General features: G+C 35.2%; 1 protein-coding gene across 7 annotated transcripts in view; it reads right to left on the bottom strand.

The window, feature by feature from the left end:
• Positions 1–8,612: 8,612 nt before the first annotated feature.
• Positions 8,613–15,614, bottom strand: part of LOC117408635 (arfaptin-1-like) — a 52,792-nt gene continuing 45,790 nt past the window's right edge. For all 7 annotated transcript variants that reach the window (XM_058999766.1, XM_034013810.3, XM_058999787.1 and 4 more), the window contains 3 exons: positions 10,772–10,929; positions 10,302–10,476; positions 8,613–9,871 (listed from right to left, as the gene is read on the bottom strand). In XM_058999766.1, the coding sequence (XP_058855749.1) occupies positions 9,716–9,871; positions 10,302–10,476; positions 10,772–10,929 (489 nt within the window). In that variant the 3' untranslated portion in view covers positions 8,613–9,715. The remainder of the gene's footprint in view (positions 9,872–10,301; positions 10,477–10,771; positions 10,930–15,614) is intronic.

Raw genomic sequence — 15,614 nt, 5'->3', positions numbered from 1 at the left:
TTAGTATTGATAAGTAAAACGTGCATTTCAAGACAATATGAACAAAAACGAGTTAGTTTTCAGAATACAATCGCAAGATTTTTTAAAGCCAACAGTAAAAAATATTAAAGAAAAAAAAAAGCTTCCACGTTACGCGATCGTACCACAAGGACAGCTTCTTGGTCTAGCGTTCGATTTAGTTATTGACAGAAAGGACATATGACATGTATGTCGAGATCAAAAATATCTGCCAGGTAAGCTAGCATAGCAAGCCATTTCACATCTACAAGCTTTTGGGGTTTTAATTTTGTACTGCTGATCGTCCTTGTTGTCGGCACTTCCTTTGCTGCAGTGCCACTCGATTCTGCTTCATTGCTCCCGTTTCCAACACTTTTCTTCAGAAAGCTGTCAATTTTTAGATATTTATGCAAAATAACTTTTTGAAATCACTTCACAACATAAATCATAGAGGGTGGACTAAACTGTCACTACATAAGTGCATTCTGCTGAGTGGCTGACATGCAAGTTGGTTGCTAGGTAACCAGTTCAAAACAAATATAGAGTGAGGACTCCTTGGCAGTACGTTTTCGAGTAAAAGTTCAATAATAAAAATGAACGTACCTGTTTCTAAAACTTAAAACGATTTTTAAATTGCGCAGATATTCACAACCTTTTTAAAGACATGTTGCTATCCCTGGGACTAACAAAATATTTGCATGTGAAACGCCAAATACATTATTGATAAGATTTAGTTTAACATCTACACCATTGGATGCTGTTGTTACTACATATCCCATTCAGCTCAGTTCCTTACACCTTCTAAGGAGAGATGTGAAATGTTGTCAATTAAAATTGTATATTTAGTAAGGAGAATCACAGTTATACTACTTAGGATATCTTCCTATTATTATTATTATTATTATTATTATTATTATTATTATTATTATTATTATTATTATTATTAATAATAATAATAATAATAATAATAATAATAATAATAATAATAATAATAATAATACAATCAGTACCATGTATATTTTCTCATGAAATCTTTATGTTAACCAGAAAAAAACTTCTGGCAAACTGTCTGCCAGAAGTTTGCCCATCTGTCTGCCAGAAGTTTGCTAAAGGTTAAAAGTTAAAAAAAAGTTAAAGAGTTGCTTTACCTGAGGCACCTATAGTAGATGTTTGCATTTGCCTGCATTTGTGTTATTTTTGTGATGGAGCAACTTAACCAGGAGTGGTCAAAGCATACAATAATCCTTAATGCTTGAACTAACTACTTAGCTCATTGTGTTTTTATTGGTAATGAATATGGCATGGCTTCCCTGGTTACACTATTGGCAACACCGCTCAACCCCATCACTTTGGCTCGGCCCTCTTACAATAAAGGGATCGGACATTGACACCCTTAAAAGGCTGAATTAGTCCGAAGGTGGGAATTCCCTTTCCTGGGACTGGCATTCACCTCTGATGAGGGGATAATCGCGTTTTCGTAATCTTAGCCTGGACAGTGGGTACAAATCGCAATCAATCATCACAACGGGCATTGAAATTCAAATGAGTATATAATGCCTCCCAAAGTTTCTGCACCTTGATCTGTCAAGCACTTGCATTACAAAGCATTTTAAACATGTACATTTGTTATCCTTCCCACAATACTTGTAGTGGGTAATGTGTGTAGGTTATTGGTGGGTACCCATATGTGCCTAACAGAAAAAAAACAAAAAAAACATGTCTCTATAATTTGTGGACTGCCTTCGTCCTTCACACCTAAAGCTAGCAATAATTGATGTTGAACCATGTATTCTCCAGTGGGTTAGAAAAGTAAACCAAACTGTCTATACTGGTGACAATTCAGAGACAAGGCAACGCTGTGAGGATCAAGATTCTGTTTACTTAGCATTCTGGCTTCAGGATGTATTTTCTTTCAGTCTGCTAAATTGGTAATTGCCACTCAATTCGTATTTCTGTTAATCTCTTTAAAAAAGCAAATCTAGTGAATTTTGGGACAGATCAGGTTTTAAGCAATACTAGCACTTCAGATGTCCCCTGGAATTGATTACTATAGAAAAAGATTCCCAATCCCAATGATGAAATCCCTTATTTCTGACTCAAACTAATTTGTTCACTGTATAAAAATTAGAAAAGAGCAGGGATAAAATATACACTGTTGCATCCTACACCATATATATATATATATATATATATATATATATATATATATATATATATATATATATATACTGTATATTTTCATATATACAATTACGTATTTGTATTTGGAAATATGCAATTAAATACAAATAGGAAAGTAAAACCTAAAATTCTACAATGTTAAAATCTCACTTTAGGGCCACAACTTCTCATTGCGTACAGTCACATGCTCCACATGCAAAGACACACTGAAAACACGGTGCAGCACCTACCCAAACAAACAAAGGTCACATTGTCAGATTAAGAAAACACTTCAAGGTACCTTGAAGTTGAAGAGATGTTCAAGGTACCTGTGGTAAAGTGTTAGTAGATTGATTTGAATTGGCGAATAATTCCTTTTCTCCTAACACTTTATCATTATGTATTCTTTATTTTCAATAGTATTGACTAGAACTTCACAATCTTACTCATATTTCACATATACTTCATTATTTTGTGTCTTCAATATTTGAGACAGATCACATTTTAAGCAAGACCAGCTCCTACAGCAGATCACCTATATACATCTGTACATTTATTACTCAGCTTCATTAAGAAAATTCATCACTTAGGTTGTCATAACCTTTATCCAGAATTAGCTTTATTTCAATTCTACAAAGAGTGCTGGCATTTATTTAATCTGCCACTGTTTAGATCAAATTATAGACCCTGACGCATCTGAAAGTGTGACTGAAACAGTAATACATGCTGGTTGTTAGCAGCTTGTAATCAGCTAATGGTGTGTTTTCAGAGCTAGCTTACTGCACATCCATCCCCAGCTGCACTTCAACCCTTAACCCCTTAACCCCTTAACCCCTTAAGAGTTGCTTCCTTGACTCATTCTAAAATGAGCGGTTAATGCTTAACTGTTAAAATGAGTCACAGAAGCAATTCCCATTGTCAAGGATGGCATCTCCAAGCCACATTGCTGTCAGCGCTAGTTTATCCAATTTTGGGATTAATTTGTGAGCAATCCTGTTAGTTTTATTTTCACAAGCTTCTCAAGTCTCGGTTAGACCCTGCAGTGTTAGAACTGTGATTAGAATCTGGTATTAAATGGGTTCTTCCTCTTGTGGTGCTGCAGATCAATGCAATTTAGAAATCCATTTTGATTGGCTTTGTGGCAAGGCGAAAGCCCTAAATGTAAATAGTGTGTGTGTAGGAATGTAAGGATGGCAGGGATGGGGTTAAATCTGTCCCTCCCAACAAATCACAGATGTGACCATTCACCAGTTAGGTAATTGAGTGCTAATTGGGGAGTGGCCATGTGTATAAAAAGAGCCAAAAAGCCTTTGTTTGTTTTGTTTTTTTGGTACTGCTTTGCAATGGTATAGTGAAGGCGATTGACCTGCCTGCTTTGTGTAAACCTTTTGTTTTGGCCCTTGTGCCATGTTTATTATGTGTTTGCTTTACTGTTTTTGTTTAATAAAGTGTGCAACAGTGCTTTAAAAACTGCAGCTTTCTGCATCTGGGTCTAATTTCTGCTGGTAACCAGCCTGGGCCGTGATGCTACCCTGTCACAGGATTTTAAGTGGTCAGCAATTTGAAATGCAGTCTGTCAAATTAAACTAGTAATGCATTTAGAAGTATTATAGATATCGGGGCTGTTAAAGTTTGAACTCGTACCACAATGTATTCTGGTTCTTTAAAAGAGAAGGTTAAAGGTACCAGAATGCTTTGTGTTAAGAACCCAACCTGAACTGTCCCAAACTGTCCGGGAGGGTGCCATCATTAACTTGTTTGAGTATCAATCTGAGGTGTTAACATCAAAAACTACTGAAGTAATACTGTTTATCAAATCATTCCCTGATGTTTTCTGGAATATGTTAAGCAGCACTTGGACTAGCTATGTGGCATTGGGGAATGGTTAACAAGTATGTGTTCCAGGAATACTTGTCAGCACATTCAGGAGCTTGGAGGAACAGGCTTATCACAGAATGGGAAGCTGAGGCTGGTTTCCAGAAAGGGGGCTGATCCCTCAATCGGAGCATCCTCTACTGTCACCCTATTCTCTTGTCTCTTCTGTCGATCCACCACAGTGCAGCAAGACTCGTTCAACAGGGAAGGGTGGCTTGAGAGAGGTTTAGCACGAGCAGTCAACTACAGCTTGGTCAACAGCACTGTAGTCACTTGCACAGTGAAGACCTTATTACTGTGATATATCATTAAATCATCCTAAGCCTTTAGCACTGGCAGCCCATGTCCTAAGCATTACCAAATACAGCATTGAAATCTATCATGTGGTCGGTCAGTCTTTCTTTCTGAAAAAAAAAAAAAATACTTCAGCTGAAGGGAAGGATGCATAATAAATAAAAAACCCAGCAAAAGCTCATTATGTAATTCCAATGTTGTACTTTGATGACAACCCTGTATTAAACTGAAAGATTCTTATAAGCAAGTAGAATCTGTCTGTTTTTTCAATTAATGTTGTGCACAGGCACAAGACTGTTGTGTATTCTGTTATTAGCATGATTCCTTTTCAATTCTGTATCTGATATAGCAGGCACATGGAAATCGGCAGGTTAAATTAAGAAATTAACACTAAATTATTATTATTATTATTATTATTATTATTATTATTATTATTATTTGTTTATTTAGCAGACGCCTTTATCCAAGGTTACTTACAGAGACTAGGGTGTGTGAACTATGCAGCAGCTGCAGAGTCACTTACAACATCTCACCCAAAAGGCGGAGCACATTAATGAAGAGATCTGTCAGGTTAATAGTTTGTCAACTTTTTCTGGGTAAAATCTGAACATTTCCATTTGGATGTATAAATAAAGCTTTCCAGGGCTTAACATTAAAATCAGAACCCCAATCAATAGGCTAACTCACAAGGAACAAGGATACAATTTCTACTGTAAACCGTGTTTCTGTCATTTTTTGTTGCAGCAGCTTGTAAAATGTTTTTTTTAACTAAGCAGCAGTTCCCTGGTGGTTGATTCATTTGTGTCGCTTAAGAAATTGTGCTGATGAACTTTCTTTCCCCTATGAGATGGTTACACAGCAAACAAAACTGTTTGTTTACGGGTAAAACAAACTATAGACTCCTACAAGCTTGCTGACCTCACTCTCCAAATCGCATTACCATGATTACGAAGGAATAGATGAAAAATATAGGTTAATGCCATTCTAATGGCAAAGACCATAAGTATTTTCCAGAAGCAGGTCTCTTAATCGAACTACTATAACTGATCAGAAAAAAATAACACAACAGGTAGCTCTTTTGTTTCACATGACATACTTGACATAACTTAATAACTTTATAAGAATAAATTACTATTCCTATACTCTTCCAGCACTATGTACGTTTACACAAAAATAACCCCACACTAACCTATAAGTACCGGTAGTTCCAGTGTGTGTTATACAGAAATAAATCATGCAAAATAAACAGTGTCTGGTTAAATGATTTGTTTTGTTGGGTGGATGCTTTTTTCCCCCTGGATTACATGAGTAATGTGTAAGTAGAACCATTGGATATACACGGTGCTTCTCATCTTTTAACTTATAATTATTTATACAATGTCAATGTCTTCTCTTAACAGTATGGTATAACTCATCATACATTTTCTGACAGGCCTAAAATTACTTTTCCCCTCAATCCCAGGCCTTCAACTGACCATCACTTGAAAAAAAAAAAAAAACTGGAATTCAGTGTGCACCCCTTGTCTGTAGTTTGTGGTTTGTGTGGAGAGCCACAGCAGATTTTCAAGTTTCTGTTGTACTGTACTCTTTAGACTGTAGACTATGGTACAGTATTAGCTTCATTTTGTGTTGCCTGTATCATTTTATTTTTTATTTTCTACAGTTCTTTTTTTATCCTTCATTGGTGCTCCAAAGCACATTTATTTGGTGCTTGCAATCTCATCACAAACAAGCCAGCTGCATGGAGGCTGGCTTTCTTCAATAGGCAAATCAAATCAAAACATTACAGGCTGCTGTTTAGTGTCTTTACAATATGTTTTAGAAATAGCAGTATTGATATTTAAGTATGCTAAACAAAAAACCATGAGGAATCGACATGAGTTACACAAAAGTAGGAAAAGCATGGACAACCTAGGACTTTGTCCTTAGTTAATTATGTCTTTTCTCACTCATTGTTTATTTTTGTGTTACATTGTATAACCTAATAAACTGACATATACTGCAGCTACAAATGCCATTTTCTAATAGGTATACCAAAAACAGACGCAGATCTACAAGTGAGTGGACGGCGGCCATTACACAATGCAGTAGAGAAATGTATAAATACAAACCTCAGTATCAGAGCAACAACGCTCATTTAAAATGATGGCAAACTACATACAAAAGTACAAAAGGGGTACTATTGAAATGGCATGCAGCTATATGTTCTTTAAATTGTATTGCATTTTCCAGGACAGCAAGATGTCCTAATAAAAATCAGCATTAGGGACTTCCTAGTCAATCTGTTTGCAAAAGCTTAAACGGTATACACTTTTCAACAGCAGAAGGTAACATTTCTCAGAGAGGGGAGGGGTTGTGTTTCACTGAGGCCACCAAAGTGAGTAAAAGCTACATTTAATAGAAATCATATAGTTTCTTTCTTTCTTTTTTTTTTTTTTTACATTGATTTATCATAGATCCAATTAACCTTTTCTAGCATCCTAAAATAAGCCACCTGAGCGGCAGGTAGGGACACTAGTGTGGATTATGTGCACCGTTTAACACATTTTACGAGCATTGCGACACTGTATACTTGAGTGCAGTTTACATGTGTATCGTACTATAAGTCACTCACAAACTACATGTATACCATTGATGAGATAGCGTATCTATATCTATCTATCACACACACACACGTAAGGTATAAACCACAGCTAGCCGTGCGGTTCCCATGATATATACCACGCCTGGGGTGGCGATCTACATGTGTCTGTAATATCATCGGAACCGCACTGTCCAAAGCGGTTTAACACGGCTACCATTTGGGGGATGAAAAATTATTTAAAATAATTAAAACACATTTTAAATTAAGACAAAACCTGAAACTTTTATTGTGTATATATCCACAGTGTAATATAGTCCCTGTAATTTATTGTTCGCTTATTAAAAATAAATTGCACATCTGTTTATTGTGAATTTCTGCATTGAAAGTGGCATCTCACTAGAAACTAGAGGACTGAACGCACCATTTACAAATCCATTATTGGATTTATATCTACAGCTCATGTGACATTGCACAAGTAAGCTTCCTATGTTGTTACTACTGATTATTACACAGAGTTTGTACAAAAAAGGATTTCTTCACTTACGTAAAAAAGTTTGAATATTGTAAATAAGTTGTCCAAACAAAAGTACTTTCTTTTCCGCTGCAGTCCCTCGTCTCTGCTAAATGAGACATTGAAACTGTACTCTTTGTTGTTTTTTGTATTCTTTCACAGTTGTCTTCAAACCCATTATCAAAACACAGTATCAGTTCACAAAAAGATCTTCAGACACTTTAAGGCTGCAAGTATCATTGCAAAGTTTAAAAGAATGTTTGCAGTAGAAAAATGTAAAATAGTGTAAAAACGAAAACAATTTTTGTAGTGATACATACAGCAGTAAACATGTTAAATACAGCTGGAAAACTACAACCAACTGAACACCACAGTGTATTTTTTCTTCTTATTTTTTTAAAAGAAAGTTACTTGACAGACCAAACTACCTAGGGAAAATGTGGTTTTATTATATTTTAAGTTACTACACAACATTCAGAAGCCCGTATTGCAGTCAACACCTTTGTACAGTTCATAATTACAGACACACACTTTCCATTAATGGAATGAGAAAAATAACAAACACACACACACACATTTATATATATATATATATATATATATATATATATATATATATATATATATATATATATATATATATATATATATAGTTAGTAAAGAAAATAAAATTCAAAGTATGACAAAGTTGAAAAGAAAACTCAAGCTTTGTTATCTATGGTTTTGATTAATTAACTCAAGTTTGCAGTTCACAAAACCATTTCAACTGTTAGTGAGCTGGTTACAAGTTTATTCAATTTTTTTCAAAGCACTGTTTAACCTAAGAGAATGCTATAATTTTTTTTTTTTTAAAAAAAGCACAGACTGCCAACAAAATATTCCTTAAAACAAATTTTGTGAATAGGGCCCTATGTGTTTAAGAGGTAGCGAAAGGGGTTTACAATTAAGTAAGCACTAATATGTTGTCTGCCACTTTCTTGGTCCACTATCCATACAACCTAAATGTATCTAAATGTGTTAAAACACGCAGAAATGTAGTGTCCCCTTTCCCTTATGGACACAAACAGCTATGGCAAAAAGTTTTGCATCACCTAGAATTTTAGGATTGAGACAATTAATAAAAAAAATAAATTATATTATATATATATATATATATATATATATATATATATATATATATATATATATATATATATATATATATCTGAAATAATTATCTTATTTATCATGTACTCAAAGAAACTACAAAATTATATTGCAAAAGTCTACCGGAAGCCCTAATAAGCAGTACAGTATTTCATGTTAAATTTTGAAATGTCACATTTTTAAAATTTGTCAGTTTTTCATTAAGTATATGGAAAACTACAAAGTGGTATGTTATATGTTAATGTAACATTATTCAGCAGGTTTCATTCGACTTTATGAAGCAAAATTAGTTAATTCTATAGGGTGATGCAAAACTTTTGGCTATTGACGTATAAAGAACATGTGGCTGTACACATCTCTGTTTGTCTTGCCAGTGATGGATGGAAGTGAAGTTAATTTAAAAAAGGCACAGAGTTTCGTGTTAAGGCTGGTCCATCATTTCATATTACAGTTACAAAATATAACTGGTGTTCAATTTGGTGCTAAGAAAAACAACAAAACACAACCCACAAAAAAAACAAAAAACACCTTCTGTTAATATAAACACACAACAGATCTCAATGTTAACACCCACTGAGTCGAGACACTGCAAACGGCCCTCGTTTTTGAAGCGAGTTCAGCATACTTAAAAGTGTGTTCTGTTATCTGGAGTGCAGTTTGCATGTCAACAGCAGCCGGTGAGGCAGAATGGGAGCTGAATGAAGATTTATTTTCATATTGCTCCGACTTTGTTTTGTAACACGTTTAACATACAAATTTAATTTCAGACGCCAACATTAATCCTAGAACAAGCTTTCAACATCTGAACAAAAGACAATTTAATCAAAGACAAGATCACAAAATCTTTTCAGTGCAAAATGTCCCTAGATGGTTCCTTAATTACCCCACATATAAAAACGGGAAACAAATGGAGTTTTCAGGAGTAAAAATTCATTTGTTTGACAAATATTCTTTGTTTAAATGCTATGATTCTACAAAGAAAAAAAAAAAGAAGAAACAAAAAAGAAAAATATGCATTTTTTTTTGTTTTGTTAATTTAACCTTCTCTTCCCTACACTTCCACTTCCCTTTCTAAGCCTACCCACCCCCTCTATCTTTACTGAACTGATCAATAGATTCGCTGGTCATCAGCGTGGTTTCTAGTGTGATTATTGCTCTTCCAGCCAGGATGGGGTGTCTGCTCCGGGAGTTTTCAACTTGATGTGGAACTGTTTGAGCGTCTGTTCAAGCTGCTTCTGGTTCCCGGCGTAGTAAGCCGCAATAGCACTTTGGAAGAGAACCAGCTGATTGTGCAATACTTTTACCTGGGAGAGGGAACAAGAAGAAACAGAACTACAAAATCAGCCAACAAACATGCTGCTAATGGGACAAATAACTATTATAATATGTCCCTGATGCGAAACTGCCTGAAGATAAACCCTTTATTACTGTTTATGGTGACGAGTCACACTGAGGAATCCTCTTTACTGCTTGAATGGAAGTTGCAGTGTGGCCTTCAGCGCACAATTAAAGGAGTTGTATGCAGACAGGGCAAAGGTCATTCTTAAGACTAAAAGCTTCTCATTTCTACAAAAGATCAGTAACATATTTTCACAGTAAAAAAAAATATTAGTGAACATTCAAATATTAAGACATAAAAAGGTGCTACTTTTGCAATTACTTTATAAAGAATGGTGATTAAAGCCTGTATAAAAACACTGCTGGCACGAAACCTTTTTTTCCTTGTTTACTTACCTTGTTTTCTTCCAGAAATTTCAGTTTAATAGAGACATCATTGCGCATTTTTTCATATTTCTCTCTGTATGCCTGGAATGCATACTGAGATTGCTCAATCTTTGGAACTGTAGTGGCATCCCGAGGTCCAAGATTAAGCTCCTCCAAATCTGTACGGTATGCATCGTACTCTATCCTGCAAGGAGCCAAGGACAAAGATCACTTTAAATCTTTTTACAACAGTCATTATATTTTATAAAAGCAAGGCAATTTTACATTCCAAACTTGTATGAGGATGTCAGAAAGAAAACTCTCTAATCTAGTTGCATGATCTCCAGTTTGGTGGTCTGAACTAAGTCCTCAGTGGATCTACCATAAAAATCACTGTAAAACTCAGGTGTCTGGTTGGGACTGAATGGCAGGGAGCGTTCAGGGGAAGATGGATGTTTGATCCCTGAGCTCAGGGAGGAAGCTCATGCTGAATAGCATACCTGGCATTTTCATATTGTTTGATGTTGACCATGGTGTCTTCAATGGTTTTGTCTACCAAGGTCTTCACACTACAAATGAAAAAGTTAATGGCCCCTAGGAGCGTCTCCCCATTTTTGGACAGAAGTTTTTGTGTCTCTGCATTGAAGCCAAACTCCTCCTAAAATACAAAACAATTTTAATCAATCAATTACTGTATGCAGACGTAAGTCATCTTTAAAAACTAGCCTATGGTACATCAAATAATATAATAAATAAAAATGATGCTATCAAAATCTTAACCCCTTTAAAATGATGAACACGTCATCAACACTGGATAACACTAATGTACGTTTATAAAATGGACGTAACACCAATAAAGGGTTAATGAGAGAACAAGGCAACAAAATGAACACACACGTCAAGTACAACATGAGGAAAATATAGCTAGACGGTACAGCTATATGCATCATTAAGATGGCTGGATTCATCTGCAGCATGGGACAGTTTAGAGACAAACCCTGATTTCCTTGAATGTTTGTCCTCTGGATAAAACAGAAACATCTAAGGATAATGGTCATTTAATTTAGCTTCATCTTAATGCAGTCTTCTGTGCCATTCTTCAGTGTCAAAACAAAAAATAGTTTACTTCTAACTGCTGTTCCCAGTTTTACCCATGCCCTTAAAGAATTCATCTGCCAACAACAGCTGAAGTGTACAGTTTGCATTTGGATGTTTCCATAGAGATGTTGTTAGACAGTCTACCCCACATTCTCAGCACTTCTATTTTTAAATGCGTCCCATGCCGGTATTTAAAATTGTTTTGGCAACCATCTTTTGTATTGGTGTACACATATACATCAAACAGAACATGCAAACATACAGCACTGTACATTTTCCACATTTATGGTCCCCCCTCCATCAACCCCACAGCAATAAAAGACCTTCACCCTCCAGAGAAATGGTATCATTATATCTATCTTTTAAGTTTACCAATATCTTGAACTTGAACTGGTTGGAGTGGTAATAAACAAAGCTATACTGCTTCTAGGTTTTGTTTGTGGTTTCTATACTCTGTGTACCCTGAGTAAAAAGGGATTCCATACCTCTTCAAACACCTGCATTCTGTTTTGTATTTTATATATCAGTTTTTCATAGGATGGTGTCTCAGCTAAGTTATTGTACCATTCCTCATATGGATTTGGGGTTTGATCTTTCCAGTGACGCAGAATAATTATTTTAGCTGTTGCAACTGTCAGCACAATTCAATTCAATATTTAACGTCAGCGTTAACTTTTATGCCAATCAGAACTGATAGTTGAGAACCTTCCTCCAAAGTCTTGATACATTCCAAATGGACTCTTTGAACAATACAAGTGTCTGTGCCCAGACTGAAACAGTATGAGCTATAATAGGGTTAGAACAAGTTTGCTCAGGCGGATCCTATTCTATATAAATCAATTGGGGGGGAAAAGCGTATTTGCATCTTCACTTCAATAATTACCCAATCTGGTCTTTCATTCCCTGTCTTTCTCAAAGAAGCTATTTGAGTTAAAGAGAAGGCAAAATGATAATATTTCAAGGATTGGCAATTTAACTGGATCTTGTAATTAAGTGAGGGCTAGCCGTGGTTCAGAGAGCCGCAATATACTAATTTAAATATTTGTTGTGTCATCTTAGTGAGATCTCAAGCATGGCGAGAGTCGTGGTACATTTTTTTTTTTTTTTAAATAATGAAAGGTAGTTTAATCCCATCACATTCTATAGTGGGGTCCCCACCTTCACCCCTAAACAAAATGTGTTTCTATCAAAGCTTTTCATAATCATACAGTAGCCCCTCGCTAAACCGGATATGTTTGTCTGATATAAGGCGGTGTAGGATTTAAAAATAATATATGTACAAAATAAATCATGCTGCTGCATTGTACACATTATGCGAATAACAGATTATTTTAAAATTTAAACTAAATGACTTGAGTTTAATTTATTATTATTATTATTATTATTAACTTGGCCTAGTCAATGAACACAATAGATCATGGTGCCGCATGGAGGACTGTCAATTCTCTTTAATATGAATTTCAAGGGACCTGCAACAAACTTTGCATTACACCACAAATTCATATTATGAGTAGCCTATAAGCCAAATGTATGCTATCTGTTTTTATTTAAGTTAGTCAAGGGTGCAGTGCTAAATTGTGCATTAACAGTTTCCTATTCCTATACAGATGCTCAGAATGAGCTGGAGGGGATAGCGGCACATGTGTGCAGTCTATTACTCCCAACACGTTGGGGAAACCAGAAATGTCACAGAAATTTTTCTTCAAGGCTTGTAAATACACCTTGCTTTTAGGGAAAAAAATAAAGTATTTGGGTGCTCAATGCACATTTGAGGTGAGCACAACTGGCAATGCACGAGAAAAAACAGACTAAGAAATGCCAGCAACAATTGCAACTGTTTAAAACATGCTTTCAAAAGTTCTTAACAAATTAATGCAATTGTAAGTGTCGCAATTGCTGACAGCTTTAGTACATCTCATTACAATATTTGAATGCTCATTTGCACAATCTTTGCCCCCTTTTTGCTAATTTATGCAGGAACGCCCATAATTACATATTCATCTAAGGTTGGACCACAAAAGAAAAACTGCAGCTGCAAAGCATTCCCAAAAAAGTCGCAAATCGCATTGCGCATGTTTAGTACATTTCACCCAAGACTTCCGACTCGTTTGCAACTGGTTTGCGACAGCCACAACACTTTAATACATCTACCCCTGAGTATTTACTGAACTTTCAAAATAGTTAAAGCCATTTTAGACATTTAGAGAAAAACAGAAGAGTCCATTTCACTTCTTAAACGTTATCTTATTTGTGACATTTCTCTTTTTAATTCTTTTTGAACACCCTCATGTCTGTATTTGATAAAGCACCTTTTTACTGTGAGATGTTGTGATTTTTTTTTAATTTTTTTTTACAGTTTTAAATTCTTTGAAGTTATACCAGAATTTCAATTTCCAGTTCACTCCAGATTGTTTAAAAAAACAAAATTAATGTTAACTTGAGAATGCATGAGACCTGTGAATTCTAACAGCATTTTATTTCTTTAAAAAAAAAAAAAAAAAAAAACCACAACACTAGTCTGGAATATCATGAGTTATTTAAAGCAGTTCTAACATGCTGGAACAGATATTTGATACATCTTTAAATGCAGCTTGCACTGAGGAGTACAATGTGTGCATTTAAATCAAACATGGTTCTAACGGCAGAAGAGATTTTCTTCTAAACACCAACGCAATCGTTTCACACATGAACCCTGCTGAAAAGCAATAAATCTCTACTGGAATCAGAACATCATTAAAAGTTCATAAAAAATGACAAGAGGATTTATTCCTTTCTAGAGGCATAGCACAATAAAATGTCAAGGCTAATGCAATATAGTACAAATGTAATGTATTACCTGCATTACATTTCATGTTTAGTATTTTAATAGCCAAGACAAGGTAAATAAGATGGTCATGTCTGGAAACAACCTCAACTGATTTAAGAAATAATCTAAACAATTTTGAAAAAAAAACTCTTTAAAATAATGAATAAGCATTGAGTAGCATATTGATATAACATTACTGTCAGATATAAAAAGAAGAAGAACAGTAGGTGCTGTCCATGTGTATTGAATGCAAAACTGTAAGGAGCACCATTATAACCAACATTACATCATTTCTGCAGGTCTGTTTGTAGCTCTGAATTGTCAAAGAGCGTGGAAGTGATTGATATTGTCCATATGTCCAGCTGTCCACCAACTGCTGTAGTACTAATTCACAGCAGTTTAACAATGCCCACTAACTCACTAATCCACTATTTCTGTAACATTTCCTGTCAATGTTGCTAACAAGGCCTTTGCACAGTCAGCAATTACGTGAAATGGCTGAGGAGGCACAGTGTGCCTCACACATCTCGGGAGACCTTGACTGCAGGCTGAGAAAAAATGAAAAGGCTGCTGCAGATTACAGTGATCTTCACAAAGCAGCAAATATTCTCATTAGTTAGAAAAAAGACAAGCCAAAGGAAGCGTCAAGATTAGTAAGAAATCAAAAAAGAACTTATACATAACAGATACTGGTTCATAATTACAAAACGAATACATACTGTAATAATCCACCAACTCCTGCTTTTAGAACATTGTTTTAGAAGCCGGAAGGCTTCCATCCAACCCCACAGCGGGTACAGAAGGTATGCTCCACATCGTCCTCATACAAATCAGTCATCTGACTTGAGGAATAAAGTTACATAATCAAGTAAACGAATCGCGAAAAAAATATTGTGCAAAGCCAAATTTGAAAGTCACTTTGCCAAAAACAAGTCATTTGTGGAGTTATTATTATTATTATTATTATTTATTTATTTCTTAGCAGACGCCCTTATCCAGGGCGATTTACAATCGTAAGCAAATACATTTCAAGTGTTACAATACACTGCAGACACCCAATGAAGCTTTGGCCAAAATGTGAGTAATTTTATGCAAAAAAACAATTGACAACAATTTACACATTTAAAAATAAATGAATGAACAAATATAAAATAATAATACTGTATAATACTGTATAAGCAACGTTTTTCAAGTACATCATGTGATTGATGTGCACCGTGGCCTAGTTAGTAATCGCAGCATGGAGCTTCATTTTTTCCATGATTGAAACCCATGCTTTAACTTTTGGACAATCGCTCGCATACCTGCTGTCCATACTGTAGTGCTTCCCAAAACAAAAACACCTCCAGAAATGCAAAATAACGTTAATACATAACACATTTTGCTAGTTAACATTTGTTACACAAACAGAAATACACAATCATACAATTCATTTTAAA

Source organism: Acipenser ruthenus, chromosome 2, assembly GCF_902713425.1.
Source record: "Acipenser ruthenus chromosome 2, fAciRut3.2 maternal haplotype, whole genome shotgun sequence".
NCBI lineage: Eukaryota > Metazoa > Chordata > Actinopteri > Acipenseriformes > Acipenseridae > Acipenser > Acipenser ruthenus.
Note: the sequence above shows the minus strand (reverse complement) of the source record. Positions and strands in the feature narration are given on the sequence as shown.